This window comes from Palaemon carinicauda, unplaced genomic scaffold (genome assembly GCF_036898095.1).
Source record: "Palaemon carinicauda isolate YSFRI2023 unplaced genomic scaffold, ASM3689809v2 scaffold88, whole genome shotgun sequence".
Taxonomy (NCBI): domain Eukaryota; kingdom Metazoa; phylum Arthropoda; class Malacostraca; order Decapoda; family Palaemonidae; genus Palaemon; species Palaemon carinicauda.
The window spans coordinates 256,686-279,373 of record NW_027172181.1 but is presented as its reverse complement, the minus strand read 5'-3'; the positions used below and the strand labels follow the sequence as shown (position 1 = coordinate 279,373).

The window sequence follows — 22,688 nt, the reverse complement described above, 5'->3', positions numbered from 1 at the left end:
GGACCAGGTTTTGTTAAGAGCTCCAGGATTGTATACATAGGGAAAATGCAAATTTCTTACAAATTTGTAATTTATTACTGCACTACATACAAACCCTTACCATATTTACAGTGGAGACTCACCGTTAGGTGGGTGCAAGTCCAAAAAACTAACTGGCTAGTGCCTGACCTGAGGTGTTACTCTGTGCTTCGCATGAGCTGTTTGGAGGCATCATGTCACCTCGTCAACTCTGAGAGCTAACGGCCTGGGTAATTGTGCGAAGGGGTGAGAACTCTCACATCTATAATCTTTGCTGTTTTTTCTTCTTTATACCAGATCACAATATCAGATTTTATAGCACCTCCTTCTATGATGATTCTTGAGGAAACCTTCAGAGCAAAAAGCTTTACCACAGTCCGTGCACATGAAAGATTTTTCTTCCATGTGAGTTCTTAAACGTTTATCAAGAGTCTGTTTTAAATGATGTTTTGCCACATTCATGACATTGGAATAGATCTCTCATGTGATTTCTTATGTCTAGTGAGATATTTTTTCGAAGTAAAGAATTTGCTACAGACGTTGCATTTGTATGGCCTCTCTCCCGTGTGAATTCTTAAATGTTCAGTGAGATTTGGTTTTCTAGTGAATGTTTTGCTACAGACATCGCACTTGTATGGCTTCTCTCCCGTGTGAATTCTTGAATGTTTAGTGAGATAACGTTTTGTAATAAATGTTTTGCTACAGACATCACAATTGTATGGCTTCTCTCCCGTGTGAATTCTTAAATGCGCAGTGAGACTATGCTTTTCAATAAATGTTTTGCTACAGACATCGCAATTGTATGGCTTCTCTCCCGAGTGAATTCTTGAATGTTTAGTGAGACTATGTTTTGTAATAAATGTTTTGCTACAGACATCGCAATTGTATGGCTTCTCTCCCGTGTGAATTCTTAAATGTATAGTGAGATGTGATTTTGTATCAAATGTTTTGCTACAGACATCGCACTTGTATGGCTTCTCTCCCGTGTGAATTCTTGAATGTTTATTGAGACTGTTTTTTAATAAATGTTTTGCTACAGACATCGCACTTGTATGGCTTCTCTCCCGTGTGAATTCTTAAATGTATAGTGAGATATGATTTTGTATTAAATGTTTTACTACAGACATTGCACTTGTATGGCTTCTCTCCCTTGTGAAGTCTTGAATGTACAGTGAGATTGTGTTTCTGGGAAAATGTTTTGCAACAGACATTACATTTGTATGGCTTCCCTCCCGTGTGAACTCTTAAATGTACAGTGAGACTGTATTTCGAAAAAAATGTTTTGCTACAGACGTTACATTTGTATGGCTTCTCTCCCGTGTGAATTGTTGAATGTGCCGCGAGACTGTATTGCGAAGAAAATGTTTTGCTACAGACATCATACTTGTATGGCCTCTCTCCCGTGTGAATTCTTAAATGCACAGGAAGATTAAATTCATTAGAAAACGTTTTCCCACATTCACTGCATGTGCATCGCTTTTTAGCTAGAGCATTGGAGTTAACATTACCAAATATCCTTTTTTTTATCTGCTTCTCCTTTATTTGATTCACCTCTTGATTCAAATCATCTTTCAGTAATAATTCTCTTCCACTGACTACACATGAAAGTCTTCCTTTTTCTTTTCCGTTATCCTCTTTTACAACTGTCCCTAAGTAAGTGTCTACACTTTCCTCATCATTGACATCCCCTTTACAACTTAATGAACCGTTTTCACTCATTGATGCATCGTACTCGTAGGAATTTTTCAAGTAGCTTTCGCTAAAATCAAATATTTCTGGCTCTACTTTGACTTCCATTTTTGGATCCAAGAAAAGAGCGCCATCATTAAAGAGAGCAACACTGCCAGACGTATCATTATTTTCTGGATCGACTGCAGGTGAAAATAGATCTTCAATTTCACTTTTCATTGAAAATTCAAAAGGTGGTTCAGAATTCATCATCCTCTCCTTATCACAAGATGACAACCCCTTAATATCATTTTCAATAGACTTCAAAGAGGAAATTAAGACTAAAATTCCTATTCTCAGACATCATACTGTACAACAAAATCTTCCAACATGACCCTTTCTTTTCCAGGCTTACATCTCTTGCATATACCTTCAGTAGCTTACAAGCTTTAGCAGCAAAAGGTGGACGATTCCTTCCTTTGAGATGAAAAGTCTGGAAGAATAGAAAACTACAATCAGTTGGGGAAGAGGAAAACTCAATAAAAATAATGGAGTTTTCTAAAAATAAAATAAATTCATAAAGTACTGTAATTTGCATTTTTCCCTAAACATACAAACCTCAGACATTGATCTGTGTTCTATCTGTTCTTGTTACACATTTCAGGCATCTAAAAATCTCATATCCTCTGTAGATTCTATAATCCACAGTATTTCCTGTGACATTATTGGTTTTATTCTTTATATAGTTTTCCCCTTGCTCTTCAAAAGGACAAAGACGTTTCATCCATTGTCTTATTTTCATTACTGTACTTCCTCTCCAGTCACCATCAAAATTGTCTTGCTGATACAGCAATGCGCCTTCCTCCAGAATTATGTATAAACAGCACAATGCTTTACAGTAATCTTGCACAGACAGGAACATTTACCACAAACTCTTCTGTATCATTCACTCTGCCTTTACTTTGGTTCTAGTATTATGGCAAAGTAACATTACTCACTTGGTAAGTTGTTTCTTTCTGGTTGCCTTTGTATTGTCCAGTACCTTCTCAAGAACAACAGATACCCTCCATCCCTGTGAAGATAGACCATGAATTCTGCAATCTTACACTGAGAGGGTCTGGAAGAAGAATGACCTTTCATCTCGCACCAGCGTAAAAAAAAAACTGCCCATTTGACTTGATAAACTTGACATGTAGAGCATCACATGGCTTAGGCTAACTAGATGAAAAGCCTTTTTACCTTGAGAACCTCCTGACAGGCTCCAAGCATGAAGATGAAGCATGTGGAGCCCTTGATGAAGACAATGAAAGTGAGGCTTAGTAGATCTGGTTTCTCTAGCAATCTGACAGGAGGCTTCACTAGGACCTCAAAAAGGTCTGGGAACCAGTCCTTCCGAGGCCAGAAGGGAGCGATGAGGGCCAAGGAAAGACGACTGGTTTCCCTTGCCTTGATAAGATGCCCAGATCAGAGAGAGGGAGGAGGTGTACACCTGAAGACTTATTCATCTTGTGAGTGGGCATCTGTCCTCATGTACTGGGGATACTTGAACAAAGGGAAGACGACTTAGTAACAAAAGTTCATTGCTATGATATGGAATAAGAATTGGAAAACAGTACTAGACTAAAAAATTATTTGAAAAAAAAGCCTCCCACTAATTGGGCACCCCTACATCAATACAAAAACACAAGTACCTGGTTTTTTTCTAGGACACCCACACACCCAAAAATAAGAAATAAAATATAAAAGTCCTATTTCAAAATACAGTCCCATTAGGTTTATGATGCAAATTTCTTAGCAAATAACACCAAGAAAGAGCCTTTTCAGTCAAGGTCAAAATATTGAAACAAAGTTCCCAGCTTGTGACATAAGAAAGTTCCAAGCTTCTGACATAAGCAGGTTCCAAGCTTGTTGCAGTCTGCTGCCCTGGAGGAGGACACTGCCGTCTGCTGCCATAGAGGGAGACACTGCAGTCTGCTGCCATGGAGGGGGACACTGCCGTCTGCTACCCTGGATGGGGACACTGCCGTCTGAAGGCCTGGAGGGGACACTGCCATCTGCTGCCCTGGAGGGGGACACTGCCGTCTGCTACCCTGGAGGGGGACACTGCCGTCTGCTGCCCTGGAGGGGGACACTGCCGTCTGCTGCCCTGGAGGGGGAAACTGCCGTCTGCTGCCCTGGAGGAGGACACTGCCGTCTGCTGGCCTGGAAGGGGACACTGCCGTCTGCAGGACTGAAGGAGGACACTGCCATCTGCTGCCCTGGAGGGGGACACTGCCATCTGATGCCCTGGAGGGGGACACTGCCGTCTGGGGCCCTGGAGGAGGACACTGCCATCTGCTGACCTGGAGGAGGACACTGCCGTCTGCTGCCCTGGAGGGGGACACTGCCCTCTACTGCCCTAGAGGGGGACACTGCCGTCTGCTGGCTTGGAGGGGGACACTGCCATCTGCTGCCCTAGAGGGGGACACTGCCATCTGCTGCCCTGGAGGGGGACACTGCCATCTGCTGCCCTGGAGGGGGACACTGCCGTTCGCTGCCCTGGAGGGGGACACTGCCGTTCGCTGCCCTGGAAGTGGACACTGCCGTTTGCTGCCCTGGAGGGGGACACTGCCATCTGCTGTCCCGAAGAGTACCCTTGAGTGTGCCTCTGCCCCTTCTTGTAGAGTGGCACTACCTGTACAGGAACTGTTGAGAGCCACTACCACCGGCTAGACTGATGTTTAGCACTGTCGTCTGCTGGCCTGGAGAGTGGAACTAAATGCTGCTGAGGAGAGAGGGGAACTACCTCAGCTGTAGCTACTGGAGCCATTTCTGGTCTACTGGCTTTGGCCGGGTTACCCAAAGTTCTTGCTCCCCTAGTCCACTGTCTGCAGTCTCTGGTGGACTAAAGGGGTTAGTTGCCGGAACAGACTAGGAAGCAAAAGTTTCATCTCAAGCAGGAGACTCCCAGAAGCCTGGTACAGGTGGTAGTAATGGTGAGAACCCTGGTACATTTCTTTGGGAAATCCTCAGTTCTTACCAGGATTTCCAAGGTCCCTAACCAAACATCAAGCCACAAAGTAGCCTGCACAGGGAGAAGAAGAGATGGACGAGGCACGTCTAAGATCTCAGAATACCTCCTCTGCTGCAGACAGGAGGTGGGAGAAGCTTGGTGGTAGAGCCGGAATGTTGGGAGGAGGAGAACTCAGAGAGCTGTAGGGTGATCGTAGCCCTGGCACCCTTCACGCCCTGAGACCAAGGCAAGGTTCCACTGATCTCTGAGGGCTTCTAGGTGCAAAAGACACCGTGTCTTTGCTCTCTCAGTTGGTAAACCCATTAAGAACCCTGATGAGAGTCAGAACCTGACAGAATGCATGTTCCGACTCTTTCTGCTCTCCTCCCGATGTTGGACTTGGACTTGCAGCTAAGTCTCCTCCTTCCACCCCCGAGAGCTCTTCTCCTGGTGGGTCGCCCACATCCCTCAAGTGACAGGCTTAGACGTTCTTGAAGAGGACTTTGGAAGAGTCTTGGAGTCCTTCTGTTCCTTCCGAGGAAGGAGGTAGGGCTCAAGCATCGAAAGCTGCATTGTCATGTCCCTCCTTACGTCCATCGGTGGTGGAGAACTCTCCGTGCGAAGGGAAACTTCCTCCGAAGGTGGAAGAAAGGAAGCCCCTCCCTGGCATTACCCCCTCGGCAGAGGTGAGGAAGGAGAGTGACCGGTGGAAGATGCAGGAGCAGACCTTGATAGCCTAACAGGAGTCAGCTTTACCCTACAGGAAGTAACCACGTCTGAGACCTTCTTCCTCTTCAGGGGAGAAGAAGCTGAGGTTCCTTACAGTAGGTCTGCTGTAGCTGTAAAATGCTCCGAAGAGCTGGCAGACAGAGCAGGCTTGAAGGCTTGCACCACTGCTCTGACCATAGCCCTGAACCAGGGCTGCTGACTGACTGACGCACTGTCAGACATCCCCTGAAGGCCCTGAAGGAAAAGGGACTGACAGTTTCCTGAGAGGAGTCTCTGCTGTTGATGGATCCACCTTCGAGGATGGTAGCTTCTGGATCCTGAACCCTTCTGTGGAGACTCCTCCTCCTTCCCTCGGCGGTCGCGCTGTAATGCGTTTGCGGATAGGGGAATGATGCGATGGTAAGCTGTCTACTCGATGTTCCTTAAAACCTAGGAGCCTGTAGAACCTGCTCATGGCTATGGCGCAAGTGGAAGAGCACACGGGAGAGCAATAGCGCGCAGTAAGACGCTGAGCAGGATGATGCTGGTGCGGTTTCTAGAGAACAGGCAGTACGGCGCCACACAGTTTCCGGTAAATTCACAGGAGAGCGCTGGCGGCAGGTGAGCACTGGCAAGCTGGAGAGTGCCAGTGAGCCAGAGGGGGCTGGTGAGCTGGAGAGAGTCTTGGCACTGGAGAGTGCTGTTGCGCAGTGGACCACTGGCGCTTGGGAGTGGGGTGATGTACAAGAGAGCGCTGTTGGTTTGGAGAGCGTTGGCGAGCCTGATACTGAGGCTGCGCATTAGAGCACTGATGTCTCAGGGAGCGCTGTTGCGCAGGGGAGCACTAACGAGCTTGACCTGGAGAGTGGAGTTGCACTGGCGAGTGTTGGCGAGCTGGCATACACCACTCTTTGGAAGGGCAGGGCTGTGCTGGATATCGTTGGTGATCGGGATATCGCTGGAGCATCGGAGGGGGCTGAGGATGAGAAGGAGAAGGCTAGCGGTCAAGGGAACGTCAATGTGCTGGAGAGCGCTGACTCAGTGGAGAGAAAGACGTTCTGGAAAGCGTTTTAAGTGCAGGCTGGCGCTGACGAGCTGTTGGAGAGCACAGGTGCACTGCAGGGAGCTGGCAAGCTGGAGAGAGTTGGCGCTCAGCAGAACGCTTAGGTAGAACATCCGAGGATGTAGGAGATGGGAACAGTGACGGCAGGTCAGGAGGTTGGCTGGAATGTCGAACTGGAACAGGGATGTGACCTTTGGAAGGGCAACCATCCACCAATGGCGATCGCGAGCGATACGCAGAAGAGTCCAGGGCCGAAGTCTGAGGACTAGCAGCAGCGTCGTCAGGAGAAGGACCAGGAAAGGGCAAAAGTCGAGGGTCAGAAGACCCCTGAAGCGGCAGCTCCTCTGTGGGCGACCGCTGTGAAGACGAGGCTGAAGAGCCTTTTCAATGATGGTGAAGGGCAACCTTTAAGTCAAAGCGGAGGGCGAGCTCTGCGACGTGGGATCAGCAAGCTGACCTTGATCAGCAGTCCTCCGAAAAGGAGTCTCTTTGAGAGAACTCACCCGACGGGAGAACCACCCATATGAGACACAGACGATGGATTTAGTTTCCCCCTCGAAAGATGGACAGAAAAGGGGAAACGTAGTCGTCAGCAACAACAGGAGAATCTAGAGGGTAAGGGGCATCAACAGTGGCCAGAGAAGACGTCTCTGACACCATAACATCGACAAGAATTAGTGGATCTACATCTGAAGTCAACGACGGCTGCACACTCGCATTGCAGAGGATAAATTGCAGCAAGGAGTCTTTGAAGGGCGGACCCGGGAGCCGCAAGGACGACCACACCTGTAACACAGCACCAATAGACAAGGTCTTACCCGGGAGAGGGGGGGGCACTTCGCTAGGGGAAGCAACACTATCTCTCAAGGATAAGGGCTGGCAAAAATTAAAGACTACACTACTGCTCGACGGTCTCTCAGAACAGGCCGAACGAGTAGGAGCTTCGGAGGAAGGTCGGGAGGCAGAAGAAGAGATCTTGTGTTATTTTCCCTTCACACAAAGGAACCTTCGAAAGAGAAATATCCCGCTTTGACTTCTTCTTCCGCCCTTGCTAAAATCTTTCCCACTGGGAAGAAGACCACTCCCGACGCTCATTGCACTTATTACCACAATCATACCGTTGACCTCTGCAGGTGAGAGAAAGGGTGTGGCGGCCAGTGCCCATGGCCGACATGAAGGTCCGGCAGGGTTGGCCTTCAAATCTAGGGCAAGTATGCATGGTCGTACAAGACAACACAAACACACACTATTAAAGAGAAAGCACAAACAAAAAGCATTAATGGCAGTTCAAAATATAACTTGGTGAGGATGAAAAACGGCAACAACCGTTTACCATCCGAGCCAGAAGCAAAGTAAGTTAAATCACCGGTGTGTGAGTGGGAGCCGTAGCGAGCTAACCCCCTATGCCCGCAAACTAGCAGAATGGATAGTTAAACCTCACTAAATCTTAATGGCTCGTCATTTCAGCTTCACTGAAAGTAAAGGGATTTTGACGAAGGAAAAATCTATTTCTGGGGAGAGACCTGTGACGCCCGGTGAAAAGGGTCCTTCTTTACACTTTTCTAATATAAATCTTCCAAATATATTAGAGAAAGATAAAAGCATGGAATGCAGAGGTTACAACCCTCGCGCGATCACCTTGTGGGTGTCGTGTATTTAACAAGGGCGTGTGTAAACCACTATTCACAGGCTGTCTTCCATTTAGATAATCCCTTCATCAAAGGGGAGGGCTGTGACAGGCCCTAGAGAACACAGTTGGACTACCCCACCGACACCTACTACTCGCACTCTCCAGGTCATCCTTCTGCAAGAACATATGGCTTGGCAAGGAAAAGGTGGGTCCGTACAAAAATAACCGGGAAGGGTTTCACCGGGCGTCACAGGTCTCTCCCCAGAAATAGATTTCTGGGCTCGAACCTGTGCCGCCCAGTGAATAAGCTCCATTTAGCACTTATTCTTAGGTAATTTACTGCTAAATATACCAGAGAAAAAATGTAAAGGAGTGCTAGGTTAACTAGCTCGCTCACCTATTGGTGTCGGTATAAAATTGGGCGTATATTCCAGAGGTCCCGCACTATTTAGATTAATCCACGACAGAGAACCCCAATAGAGGAGAGCCGTTCAACCTCACTCGGTACTACTACAATGCATCCGCTCAGAACCCAACTCCTTTTAGCACAACGAGGAAAGTAACCCGCATTTTTCTGGTGCTCTCGAATTTTGGATATTTTCTAGTGAATTATGGCTTCTTCGTCGGTTTCTCAGGAGACACCGTCTAAGTTAAGTACCAAGCTGGGTTTTATTGTGTTTTGAGCAACCTAGATCGTTTAATATTTATATTATAGGAGTTTATTCTCTTCGTTCATACCGATCTTGCTTGATTTCACTACAGTTGGTACTCCTGTTTTTGAGAGCTTTTAATTTTCACTTGCGGTGTTACTATGTGTATTATTTTTATTATCAAATATTATTTGTTAATGTGAATATTCATTATTTAGCGTTTAGAATCCTCGTGGTTCAATTTTTGGGCCGATATCATTTACGTATCGCTATGGCTGCCGACCGTGCTAAGGCGGCAATGTTATTTTAGCCATCAGGTGTGTCTTTTGTGATTTAATTATTTATGTTGCATGCCTTGCCCAGAAATTTTCTATGTGTTTATTCATATATTTAACGCTATTATTATTATTATAATGAATATTTGTGCCATTACTCCGTTTGATCTGTCTGGTTGGGGATCGTCAGTTGGTAGCCCTGCTGCCTCGTATCACGTGATCCTCCCCCACGCTCCCCCTCTAGCTAGGTGGGAGGCTAGGCTTCTCCCCCTCCACTAAGGGACCGTTGCCTTCCCTCCTTTTAGAGGGGGTAGTTAAGTGTTTATGGACTTTGTCCTCCGGGTGGCCCGGCGGTTTCGTCTCTGTCTAGTCTGGTTGGCCACCGGTCAACAGAGTTGGATCCCGGTGCACCCTATTTTATATTCACTTTTCATTCTGGCTTATGTTATACGAAACCCTCCGGGTTCGATTGGCAGTTCTTAGTTACAGTTCCGCCCCCCTATTATTTTATAACATTTCCTATGATGATTATATATGACAGATCACTACCCCGGAGTCCCTAAAGGAATTGGTATTGAATATACCTTTATTTCCCGGCCCGGGGTCTACCCCACCCCGGGAAATCAGACACTATGTGTCTTAATTCCTTGTTATTGCATCCTTTTTTATGCTCCCGGCTTGACCGGAATGGATGGCTATACTTTAGTTTCAAGTTAGACTTATGTTTAGGCCCGGGACCTCCGGTCCCGCCCCTATGTAAGAATATTACAGTTAACCTCTAACCTTGTGTTAGACCTATGTTAGGCCCGGGTCCTCCGGACCCGCCCCTAAAAAAAAAAAAAAAAAAAAAAAAAAAAAAAAAAAAAAAAAAAAAAAAAAAAAAAAAAAATTTATTTTTCAAGTACAGTTAAGCTCTATTCTTGTGTTAGACCTATGTTAGGCCCGGGTCCTCCGGACCCGCCCCTACTTAAAAGAATAGTACAATTAAGCTCTATTCTTGTGTTAGACCTATGTTAGGCCCGGGTCCTCCGGACCCGCCCCTACTTAAAGAATAGTACAGTTAAGCTCTAATCTTGTGTTAGACCTATGTTAGGCCCGGGTCCTCCAGACCCGCCCCTACTTAAGAGAATTACAGTTTCTCATATACTATTCTTTTTACAGATGGTGCATTGTCTGACGCCGGCCTGTGCAGCTGTTCTGCACCAGCCTTGTGGCCACTCCGTCTGCCGATCTCACGCCCCTTGTGGGGTTCAACTGGAAGACGTTGTGGTATGGCACCCGGATAACTGTGTGATTTGCTTCGACCTCATCACTACCCTTGGATCTGACTCGGTGAGTCCCGTTGGCTATATTGCCTTCTTATTTTATTTACTATTAGTAAGATATCTATGGTCTTGAAGGACCATTGGGAGTCTCCCTTTTATAATTCCCACTATTATTTCAGGCATCCCCGGAGCAAAAGTCTGCGGCTCGGGCCACACTGAAGGTGTGGGTTGGTGGGTTTGCCCGGAATGTGAAGTCTAAGCGGCCGTACGTCCTATCTGAGGACTACTGCACCATGGTTTACCCCAACGCCAAGTCTTCAGCTGCTGTGGCTAGGCATGTGGCAGCTCCCATCATTGCCCACATTGATGCCACTATAACGGGTCTCATCGACCCAGAGCAAGATCCATCGGACGCCCCCGGAGGTCTGGAGGACAATGTTGCCTCCATGAACCTGGACGTCGAACCAATGTTGCTAGACGAGCCGGATACAGGTAGGGTGGTAAGTGAGGCAAGTGTGTCCGGCGCTGAGATTCCTATCCTCAGCCCCGCTCTTTCTTCTTCTTCTGATCGCTCTTCCTTTCTTGGATTTTCTGGGGACCGTGATTCGTCTCAACGTTCATACCCGGTTCCCCCTTAGGATAAGTCTACTTCAAGGACCTTACCCAAAGCTCGCAAGCCTCACAAGACTTCTCATGGCTCTAAACATGGTACGAACCCGTCTTCAAAGACCTCTGGTTCCTCCTCTAAGTCTCACGACCCGGGAGTTCCTTCCGCCCCTCCTGCTGCTAGCCCGGGCCTTTCCGAATCAGCTATGCTTCGCATCGTGTCGGAGATGCAGACAAAGTTGGTTTCGGAGATGCAGTCGAGGATGGACACGATGTTCTCTAACTTCGGTCAGAGAATTGGGGCTTTAGAGCAAGGAGCTCCGGAGAGAGTCCAAAGCTCTCTCATACCGGATGCCTCTAAGCTCCCGCCGTTTGCCAAGAACAACCCCTGGCGGATGGCTCTTCATTCCCCGTTCTCAGACGGAATGTTGACTCTGGAGGGCCTTGGCACTCGTCCTCCAGAGGACTTTGAATTCTTTCCTCCGGGTCTGGCATTTCCATTTCATGGTTATGCCAGACTTACCGAGGAAGCTTTAGTCCGATTAGACAAGGTCCCCAAAGAGACGGTCATCTTCCCGAAGGAGCAAGCCCAATCTGTTTGGGCCAGATTTTTGAATGACATCGGCTGCACTAACACCATGCTGACGCCTTATAAAAGCTCCTTTACGATGTTCTTAATGGACAAGAACACCTTGACTCCATGCGTCAATAAGGTGGCAGAGCTTGCCTTTCAATATGCTCTGGAGGAGAAGCCCTTGCCTCCCATCCGAGAGGTGGATCCAATCTCCCTCCTTCTTCCCTCAGGTATTGAGTGTTGGGACAACGTCCATACCACCTTTACCTCCGGCAAGCTTGCAGCAGACTGTGCCTCAGTCTTGTTTAGTGAGAAGCTTCCCCGTCTCCCGGAATCCCTCATTAAACAGGAATATGATTCCCGCCTACGTGTGGGCCGTACTCTAAACCTGGCCACATCCACGGAGTCGATAGCCTTGACTTACGATACGGAGAGTATTTTTAAGTCTCTCAACAAGGCTACGTTACAGTCTTTATATTATGACTTGTATGACTTCGCTACTGCTAAACGCAGATGTCGCAAGCATGTTCTAGCTGAGGCGACGATTAGGCATGAACCTAATAAACTCATCCGGTCCTCCTGTTGGGGTTCAAATCTCTTCCCCGAGGATCTCGTAGAGGAAGTCTTGGCGGAGGCCACTAGGGTTAATCAGAGCCTTAAAGCCCGTTGGGGTTTGACCCCTAAACGCAAGTATGACCCCGCAAATTATCAAGCCCGGGGTAGGAAGAAGCTTAGACCATATACCTCCACCCAGTTCAGGCAACAACAGAGTGCCTCATCCAACTTCCGGCTGCCTCTTCCTCCATCTTCTGTTGTCCCTGCACAGCCTTCCACCTCTCGGGCTCCTTCGGATGACTATGTCACCGTTCTGCTACCTAAGAGCCAGCTTTCTGGTGCCTCCGCCACTTCCCCTGCCTTTAACCAGTCCTACGAGGCTCATAGCTCTTCCCAGAGTTATAACAGAGGTAGAGGCTACCACCGTGGCTCTAACCAGAACAAAGGCAGGGGAAGAGCCTTTCGCAGAGGAAAGAACTTCCGAGGCGGACGTGGAGGCAACTCCTCAAACCAATACTGAGGTGCAGCAGGTAGGGGGGAGGCTCTATGCCTTCCGCAACAAATGGAGGTTCAGTCCCTGGGCGTTCAGTATCATCTCCAAGGGACTAGGGTGGAGTTGGATTCAAGGACCTCCTCCTCCGAACAAATTTCGTCAACATTCCACTCCGGACCTGGTCGAATTTGTCCAGGATCTTTTACAAAAGAACGCAATACAAGAAACGAAACATCTGAAGTTTCAAGGTCGGCTGTTCAGTGTCCCGAAGAAGGATTCAGACAAGAGAAGAGTGATTCTAGATCTATCCCTTCTCAACTTGTCCATTCAATGCGACAAGTTTCGAATGCTTACCGTCTCGCAGGTGCGGACCTTACTTCCCCGTGGGGCCGTCACCACCTCTATCGATCTTACAGACGCCTACTATCACGTCCCGATAGCGAGACACTTCCGTCCGTACCTAGGCTTTCGCTTAGGGGACAAAAGTTACTCCTTCAAGGTGATGCCTTTCGGGCTCAACATTGCCCCAAGGATCTTCACAAAGCTAGCAGAAGTCGCTGTTCAGGAACTCAGGAATCAAGGGATTCAAGTAGTAGCCTATCTGGACGACTGGCTCATTTGGTCAGACACCTCCCAAAATTGCCTAAAAGCCACTCACAAAGTCATCCATTATCTTCAATCTCTAGGCTTCCAGATCAACTTCAAGAAGTCCCGTCTTCTTCCAAAATCGAAGTTCCAATGGCTCGGCCTGCAATGGGATCTTATATCTCATACTCTGTGTCTTCCCAGACCCAAGAGGTTAGAGATTGCAAGGAACACCAAACGCTTTCTCAAAGACAAAGTAAGTTCCAGACGACTCCAAGAGAAGATTCTGGGGTCCCTTCAGTTTGCCTCAGTGACGGATCTTCTTCTGAAGGCAAAATTGAAAGATATCAATCGTGTCTGGCGTTCGAGGGCGAACCGGAAGCTCCGGGACAGGAAAGTCCGCCTTCCTCCCATTCTACGGGAAAGACTTCTTCCTTGGACAAGAGCAAACAGTCTGTCAAAGTCAGTTCCCCTTCGATTTCCGCCTCCGGAATTAATCATTCACACAGACGCATCCTTATCAGGTTGGGGCGGCTATTCTCAGCTCAAGAAAGTTCAAGGTCTTTGGACTCCCTTGTTCCGCCATTTTCACATCAATGTGCTAGAGGCCATGGCAGTTCTTCTAACCCTGAAACGTCTCGCTCTTCCCAAGAAACAACACCTTCGTCTGGTCCTCGACAGCGAAGTGGTGGTCCGCTGCCTCAACAGAGGCGGGTCAAAGTCAGGGCCTCTGAACCATGTTCTAGTAGCCATATTCTCCCTAGCAGCCTCGAACCGTTGGCATCTTTCAGCTGTCCACCTGGCGGGAGTCCGGAATGTAGTGGCAGACGCCCTGTCCCGGACCTCCCCTCTAGAATCGGAATGGTCACTCGATCTAAAGTCATTTCGGTGGATTCTCTCTCAGGTTCCCGGTCTCCAAGTGGACCTCTTCGCCACGGAATCCAACCACAAATTGAGAGTATATGTGGCTCCCAATCTAGACCCTCAGGCTTACGCCACAGACGCCATGTCACAGAATTGGGACAACTGGGAAAAGATTTATCTCTTTCCCCCGGTGAATCTTTTGCTGAAAGTTCTAGACAAACTGAGATCCTTCAAGGGACAAGTAGCCTTGGTCGCACCCAACTGGCCCAAGAGCAACTGGTATCCTCTCCTGCGGGAGTTGAGATTATACCCTCACCCGATACCCAATCCGGTTCTGTCTCAGATAGTACAAACACGCGTTGTGTACGCTTTCTCAAACATTCAGAGCGCCCTAACTTTATGGACTTTATGAAGTTTGCGGCTATGCATGGTGCCAATATTGATCCTCAAAACACCTTGTTCCTAGAATCGGATAAACGGGATTCCACTATCCGTCAGTATGACTCTGCAGTTAAAAAGTTGGCAAAATTTTTAATAGACTCAGACGTGAACTGTATGAACTTGAACCTTACAGTCACTTTCTTTAGATCTTTATTAGAATCAGGTCTGGCAGCCAATACTATCACCACTATTAAATCGGCTCTGAAAAAGATCTTCCTAGTGGGTTTTAACATAGACTTAACCGACTCTTTGTTAGCTTCAATTCCGAAAGCTTGTGCCAGACTGAAACCGGTTACTCGTCCTACCCCGGTGACCTGGTTCCTTAATGACGTACTCAAATTGGCTTCTGATACCATTAACAGTTCTTGTGATTACATGCCCCTTCTCAGGAAAACACTTTTCCTAGTGAGCTTGGCTTCCGGGGCAAGAATTTCTGAATTGGCAGCCTTGTCGAGAGACCCGGGTCATATTGACTTTCTGCCTTCAGGAGAGGTCCTTCTTTCTCCTAACAAATTCTTTTTGGCTAAGAATGAAGACCCTCAAAACAGATGGACCTCCTGGAAAATTGTTCCCCTCACGCAAGATCCGTCGCTGTGCCCTGTCACTACTCTTAGGTCTTATCTATCCCGGACCTCCTCTAACTCCTCGGGGCCTCTATTCGTTAGAGAACAAGGCGGTACCATTACTATTAAAGGGATCAGGCAACAAATTTTGTATTTTATTAAACAAGCTAACCCTGACTCTTTTCCTCTTGCACATGATATCAGGGCGGTTGCCACCTCGGTGAACTTCTTTCACCACATGAATTTTACAGACCTTTCCAGGTATACAGGGTGGAAATCACCGTCAGTGTTCAAGAAACACTACCTTAAACATTTGGAAGCCCTAAAATTTTCTACAGTAGCCGCAGGGAGCGTAGTTACTCACGAGTAACTCACAGGTTAATGCCTTGACTCTTTATCTCTCCCTCTTACCTGCCTCATTTATACCCTATTGTATTCGTTGGTCTCGCACCTGAATACTGTTATTATATTTGTAAATTTTATGCTCCTGAGTATCTGTATATATTATCACTCACGGCATTATTATACCTACCTTATTGGATTTATGTTCATATTTAAGATACCCTTATAATTGTTTTTTGGTACTCATCTCTGATTAAAGCATCCTGTATTTCTCTTACGCTTATGTTTTTTCCTTTATTTTGCAAGTTTGGTGACATTTTTCTCTTGTATAGATTCACTGGGCGGCACAGGTTCGAGCCCAGAAAAGGGATTTTGACGTAGGAAAAATCTATTTCTGGGCGAAGGACCTGTGCCGCCCAGTGAACCCTCCCAGCTCCTCTCCCTTGGAGTCCCCAAACTTTGGGTGCTAAGGAGTTGGGTTCTGAGCGGATGCATTGTAGTAGTACCGAGTGAGGTTGAACGGCTCTCCTCTATTGGGGTTCTCTGTCGTGGATTAATCTAAATAGTGCGGGACCTCTGGAATATACGCCCAATTTTATACCGACACCAATAGGTGAGCGAGCTAGTTAACCTAGCACTCCTTTACATTTTTTCTCTGGTATATTTAGCAGTAAATTACCTAAGAATAAGTGCTAAATGGAGCTTATTCACTGGGCGGCACAGGTCCTTCGCCCAGAAATAGATTTTTCCTACGTCAAAATCCCTTTTTTCCTTCGTTAAAATCCCTTTTCTGGGTCGATCTGTGATGGCCGGTGAAAATGTACCAGAGAATGCCTTCCAAGCCCAATAAAGTAATAACATAATGCGGAGAATACAACCACCATGTACGACAATAATATAATATAATAATGTAAGAAACGTCCAATTACCAACTAGCCAAATGACATAGGGAGCGTAAGGCTAAATAACTAAGACGACAAGGAATCAACTGAGTGTCGAATCGCAAAAGGCATCAAACCTTACATGTCTAAGCATATCTAAACCTTAAAGGAACTGGAACTACAATAACAGTTAAACTATAGGAATTAAACATGGTAAAAATCATAGGGCTAACGAACTACCCAGGAGAGTGGCGACGTGGTGTGAGTGGCGGGTAGGAGGGAGAAGAGAAGAGATGGAAGAAAAGAAAGAAGCAGAGATTAATGGAGAGGGAAAAGGCTCCCCGCTGCCATCGTTGGGTATTTAAGGGCCTGTAAGATCTATAGATAGTGGCGTTTGACAACCATAGGGGATTTTCAACCTGTATATTTCTTAAATACAGTATCATCAAAGTCCCTGTTCTGGAAATAATTGATGTAGGTATCTACTGTCTGTATATCATGAGCCTGGGGAAATGATTCCGGATTAGTATGTTTAAAGAAGTAGAGGATTTGTTGCCTGATACCGTGAATGGGAATAGTACCTCCTTGTTCCCTGATAACCAAGGGACCAGACGAGCGGGTGGCAGTTCTAGCTAAAAAAGGCCTTGAGAGTAGTGACTGAACACAGAGAAAAGATCCTGGGGAAGAAGAATAATCTTCCGAGGGGAGCACCTATTTTGCGGATCCTCATTTCTTAGCTAGGAAAGCATTGTCTGGAGAAAGGAGTTCTTCGGCTGAAGGGAGGAAATCTATGTTTTCCGGGTTCGTGAGAGAGCTGCTAGTTCTGATATTCCATCACCTGAGGCCAAAGCCGTTAGAAATAAAGTCTTCCTAAGAAGAGTGATAAGAGCAGGATTCATTGTCCGTATCCGGCGCAAGTTTTGAGGACACCGTTCATAGACCAGAGTCCTTTTGTGGCCGAACCGAAGGTCAAAGCCTAGCACATGTTTTTGGAATAGATGAGAAATAGGAATCAGCTAGGTTAATGTTAAACCCAACAAGGAAGATCTTCTCCAAATCTGACTTGATGGTGGTTAAAGTGCTAACTGTTAGGCTTTTGCCAAATAAGAACCTCAAGAAAGAGATGTCTATATTCGGAGACATACGAGTATAGTCTGAACTCTTAGGGAATCTGCTAGTTGTTAACGGTCGAATCATATTGGCGAATTGTCGAGTCCCTTTTGTCTGATTCGATGAAGAGATTGATTTCCGGTTCAATGTTCGCGTCTCTACGAGCTGCAAGCTTCCTGTAGTCCACAAAGTCAGAGTTTTGGCTATCCTTGAGCAATCTGACACAGTGAGTTTGGATTACTTGAGTCAGTTTGGGGAACGGAATCCGGAAGGGACGGAGTTTCAACTCGAGGAGGAGAGGAAACCAACTGTTCTTGGCCAGTGAGGTGGTACTAAATCCACTGCCCCCCGGAAGGAACATAGTTTGTGTAAAAGTCACATTAGAAGATTCACTGGGGGAAATAGGTAAACCTTCTTCTAATGGTTCCTGAGTATCCACCGGAATGAAATCATGTCTAGAGACCATTCTGACTCCAGTGGTTTCGTCCTGGCTAGTGAGTCCTCTCTCACATTCTGGACTCCCGCAAGGTGAGTTACTGACAGGATCCAGTTCTTTTCTGTTGGCCAGGCGTAGATAGTGACCAGGATCCGATTCAGGTTGGGTGACTTGGATCCTCCCCTGTTGACGCAGTGTACTACGACTGTGCTGGCTGACACTACTCTGATGTGGCTCGACCTCGGAGGAGAGAGTCTCTTCAGGGTCAAGAACACTGCCATGGCTTCGAGAACATTGATATGGGTCTGTTTCATGGCGGGTGACCAAGACCCCTGAAATATCTGATGTTCGGAGTAATCCCCCCATCCACTTAGAGGCGCGGCTGTATGGAATGTCTCTTGTGGAGGTGGGAATTGTAGAGGAACCGATTTGGAGAGGTTCTTCGGTTCGGACCATGGGCGTAGTCTCATTTTCAAGACAGAGGGGATCTTCGAGACCTTGTCTCTTAAAGGTACTGTAGCTCTCTTTCTCCAAACTCGATTGATGTCTTTGAATTTTTGTTATAGCAGTGAATTGGAGAAGGCCGATGATACTTTCTAAGGTTCTTCTGGACATCTGTTTGTGTTTGAGAAAATTCTTGATCTTGGAAGCTATTCTTCTTACCTTTTTGGAAGGGAGAGACAACGTGTGCTTCGAAAGGTCCCACTGAATGTCTAACCATTCTAAGTGGCCTGATGGTTGCAGGCGAGATTTTTGGAGATTGACCCGAAATCACAGGTTGTCGAGAAATCGAAATACCTCCTTCGTAGCTCTGTTGCCTTCTATGGCCGACCGGGCCCAAATGAGCCAACCGTCCAGATAAGCCATGATCTGTATCTCTTGGTTCCTGAGTTGTTCTAACACTGTCTCTCCCAGTTTCGTGAATATCCTGGGATCAATGTTGAGGCTGAAGGGCATGTCTTGAACGCAAAGGCTTTTCTGCCTAGGCGGAAACCCAGATAAGAAGAGAAGTTTCGAGCTATAGGCACATGATAATAGTCGTCGGAAAGATTGACAGAGGTGGTGACGGCCCCACGGGGAAGTAAGGTCCGTACCTGAGAGATGGTCAACATCCGGAACTTGTCGCAGAGAATGTAAGAGTTTAGCTTTGACAAGTCCCGGTCCACTCTCAATGCCGACAAGCCTTTCTTCAGAATTGTGAACAGGCGGCCATGGAACTTCGGTGATCGGTCCCGTTTGATTGCTTTCTCCTTTAGTAACTCTGTGGTTTACTCTTTCAGGATGGGAGGGGATTTCTGGGAGAAGGTCACTGGTGGAGGAGGAGGACCTTGTGGCCATTTCCACCTCAAACCTTTAGAGATTATGCTATGAGCCCACGGACCGAAGGTCCAATGGTCTTGAAAGTGGTAAAGTCTCTCCCCTACCGGGACCACCTCGTTGTGAGGGAGTGAACCTAGGTCCTTTCCTTCCCCGAGCCCCCTTTTTTCTATGTCCGCCTCGATGGCGGAACTGTCTTCTACTCCTGTATCTTCCTCTCTGGTGTCCACGAAAGGAACCTGAGGGTTCGGAGCTAGGGCTGTATGCAGGCGAGGGCATCCAAACGGGGTTGGGCTGTGTACCTGGGGAATCAGTGAGGTAGCCCACCTGATGAGGGGGGATCCGGATGCATAGGGGTCGAATCAGAGGAAGACTGTGATGACGAGTAGGTAACTGACTATTGATGGCAGTGACCCCGGTTCGTTTTGTAGAGGGCAACTCTCTGCTTCTTCTTGAAGAAAGCTTGCTTTAGGTCTTCGACCTTCTTTCTGGCAGTGAGGCCCCGCCTTTCCTGCAATTTTGGGTTACCTCTCATATCATCTTGTAGAACTTTGTTCACCTCCTCCTGAGGGAAGAGGGTTTTACCCCATCCGGAGGAAACTATCAGCCTGCTCGATTCCTGTCTGATAGAGGCCTCAGACAGAACCTATTTCCTACAACTAACCCGATCAGACCACCAAACGTGTAAGTCGAATTGGAAGGGCAGGGATTGGTTCTTCATGAATATCCGAAACAAAGACTCAGTGGGATAAACCGAGGCTAGGGTCTCCCCGAGGTGGGGTCCGGCTCTTTAAGAGCCAGCATGGCCGAACCTTCTTTGTCAGCTTGAATAGTAAGACCTGTCCAATTATCCGTAATAGGCAAGGCAACAATGATAGCAGTTGTAGATATGCCGTATTCCCCATTGTGTGGGGTGAGCTTGGAATTATCGTACCCCCCAGACCGACAACATCCTGGTCCAGACAGATCGGGCCTGCCCTTTAGGAAATAATACCGTTACCTTTGGTACCTTGTCTAACCTAACCAAGGCATGCTCTTTCAATCGAACGAATCCGTTGAATGGGAATTCTAGTACCTGGGAGTAAATTCTAGGTCCTCCAGAGGGCGGATGTCTATGCCATCCAGAGTTATAGTACCATCCATATATGGGACATGTAAGGCAAATTTCTGTGTTGTTTTTATCAAAGGAGGTTACTTCGATACGCCTGGGGCTGTAGGAGGAGTCATCCGAGTTCCTGAACGGATCCGACTCACCACCATATATTTGAGCTACGTCATAGCCCCTTGGCTCGCCCTAGAATGTGTTGTATCTGCTCTTTAACCCTAGCCCTGGCTTTTAGCAGTCACGGTTTTATGCAAGGTAATATGAACATCAGGATCCTTTGAGGGTCCTAGGTCGGTGACGCAGGTAATTGCAAAGCTGAAGGCTCAAAACTCATCACCACCTACCTGCCCATCCATGGGGTCGATGTCCAACCCTAGAGAGGACACTCCGAGGAGATAGGGTCCTCTAGATGGAGCATTCCTTCCAAACCTTGATACCCAAGGGCGGAGAGCCGCTCTTGCAGGCCGGAGAGATTCAACATCGTCCTGAAAGAAGTGAGGGGATTAGTGATGAAGGAGAAGACCGTTCTCCTCAATAAGCAATGCATACATAAATCCGGATCAAATTAAATCATCGCCAAAGTATACCAAAAAGAAACATTAGAACCAACTTACCTCATGGGTCAGGAGTAGGGAGGACAGCTCTTAGCAGAGTGTGCATGACTCCGGGAACCATACCATTTAGGCGGACCTTCTGTAATAGAAAGGAGACATAAGTCTGGATGTTTCTTGAAACTCTGGTTAGTGATCCTATTCACAGGCTGGGATCAACCAAATCACTATAACTAAAAATAATGGCTATATTTATGCATATATTTAATTATAAATATGTAGAAATATGGATAAATATCCATACAACATCGTGTTCAAATAGAAATAAATTTCTACTCAGTACTTGGGATTGAACGCTAGCCCCCTTTTAATGAAAAGCCAGGTCGAAACCAACCATGCCATGAGAGGCTATCTACTGTTCCTTGAGACTCTGGTCAGTGAACAGATGAATCAATAGAATACTAATATCCAGTAACCACGTAACATGTAACTATAAACCTCATCGGTAAAATAATGTTAACCCCGGATCTGAACGTCTGAGTCAGGGGTGGCCAACCTATGGCGCATGTGCCAACAGTGGCACATTTCATGATTACAAGTGTCGCACTATACCCCAAAGATAGTAAATTGAATGACTTTTCTTTAAAATTGCTAATTATGTTCTTATATTTTCATTAGGACTTCAAGAATAGCTAATGAATATTACCAACGCAAATTCAAAGTGTCATTAAAGTAAGTACAGTTTACTTTGTATTCACGTTAAATCCTTTCCTTTACAGCTAAAACAAAAGATTGGCCACCCGTGGTCTGAGTTATCTCTGTTGCCACAGGAGATCCAGGGACAAAGGACCGTCACAGTGAAAACGTGAACATCAGAGGAAAGCTAATATTAAACTCAATGCTGAACGCCTGTGCGATATCCGGTTAAGCCGGAGATTCGATGAAAAGGACCGTAATAACGAAATTGTGATTATTCATGAAAAAGGGTTCATACCCTGGTTCTGATCGTCTGATTGATCAAAATGTTAACTCCGGTTCTGATCGTCTGATTGATCTCTGTTTGTACCGGAGATCCAGTGACAAAGGTCCGTCATCGTGAAATCGTGACCCTCAGCGGTACGATAACATTCCTCAATACTGAATGTCTGTGTTATCTCCAGTGAAGCCGGAGATTCGATGAAAAAAGGGACCGTAATAATGTAATTGTGATCAATCATGACAAAGGTTCGTGTGTAAAAGGCCGCAGCCGGAGTCTGAGTGCCGGATTTGACTGTTGCACTCCAAATATCTGACTAGTTCTCACCCAATGAGTATCAATTATAGCGGAGTATAACTCAAGGCGGAACTAAGGGTGTCGGCATAAAGCGACCCCAATTAATGACTCATACACTAATGTAACCTATTAATAGTGCTAGCTATGTTAACAGTAACCACATCAATAAAACGTGTATATCATTAAACGTAATATCATCAACTCGGAGAATAAGCGGAGGCAGGAATAACTCGTGATCGTAAAAAAACGGAAAACGGGAAATCCACCTCTCTTACTCGAGCTAATAAAGAAAACGAGAGAAGGGGTAACTCGTATCTGTAGGACAGAAAACGAGCACTCTATGCTCTCGCTCTCAAGGTTACATAATAAAAAACTAACATCACACAATAATATGATAAGAAAAATAATAAAATTGATTGCTTTTTCTTAGTAATAACCAAGAACGAAGAATAACGACAACGTAACAAATAAACAAGTATATAGTCTAAATCGAGCGCCTTCCTGAGGCGAGTACAAAACTATAACAAAGACTAAATCGCTATTCTTCGTATGTCCAAATTGGACTTGCTAGCAAATAAATACCATAGTAAAAACTAATAATAAATAATGATAATAAAATTGGTCATAAAACGTAAGTGATATAACCTAGATGACAGAGTACCAGAAGGGCAATAATAACTTGAAAATTTACTGAAGCGAACACAACCCAAAATGGCTGCCGAT

The 22,688-nt window shown here is 46.4% G+C and overlaps 1 protein-coding gene across 1 annotated transcript in view; it reads right to left on the bottom strand.

Annotated features, from left to right (window-relative positions):
- LOC137637607 (zinc finger protein 721-like) overlaps positions 1–22,688 on the bottom strand; it is a 313,366-nt gene that overhangs the window by 57,851 nt on the left and 232,827 nt on the right. The window contains 2 exon segments of the mRNA XM_068369755.1: positions 484–1,035; positions 1,037–2,007. Of these exon segments, the coding sequence (XP_068225856.1) occupies positions 484–1,035; positions 1,037–2,007 (1,523 nt within the window).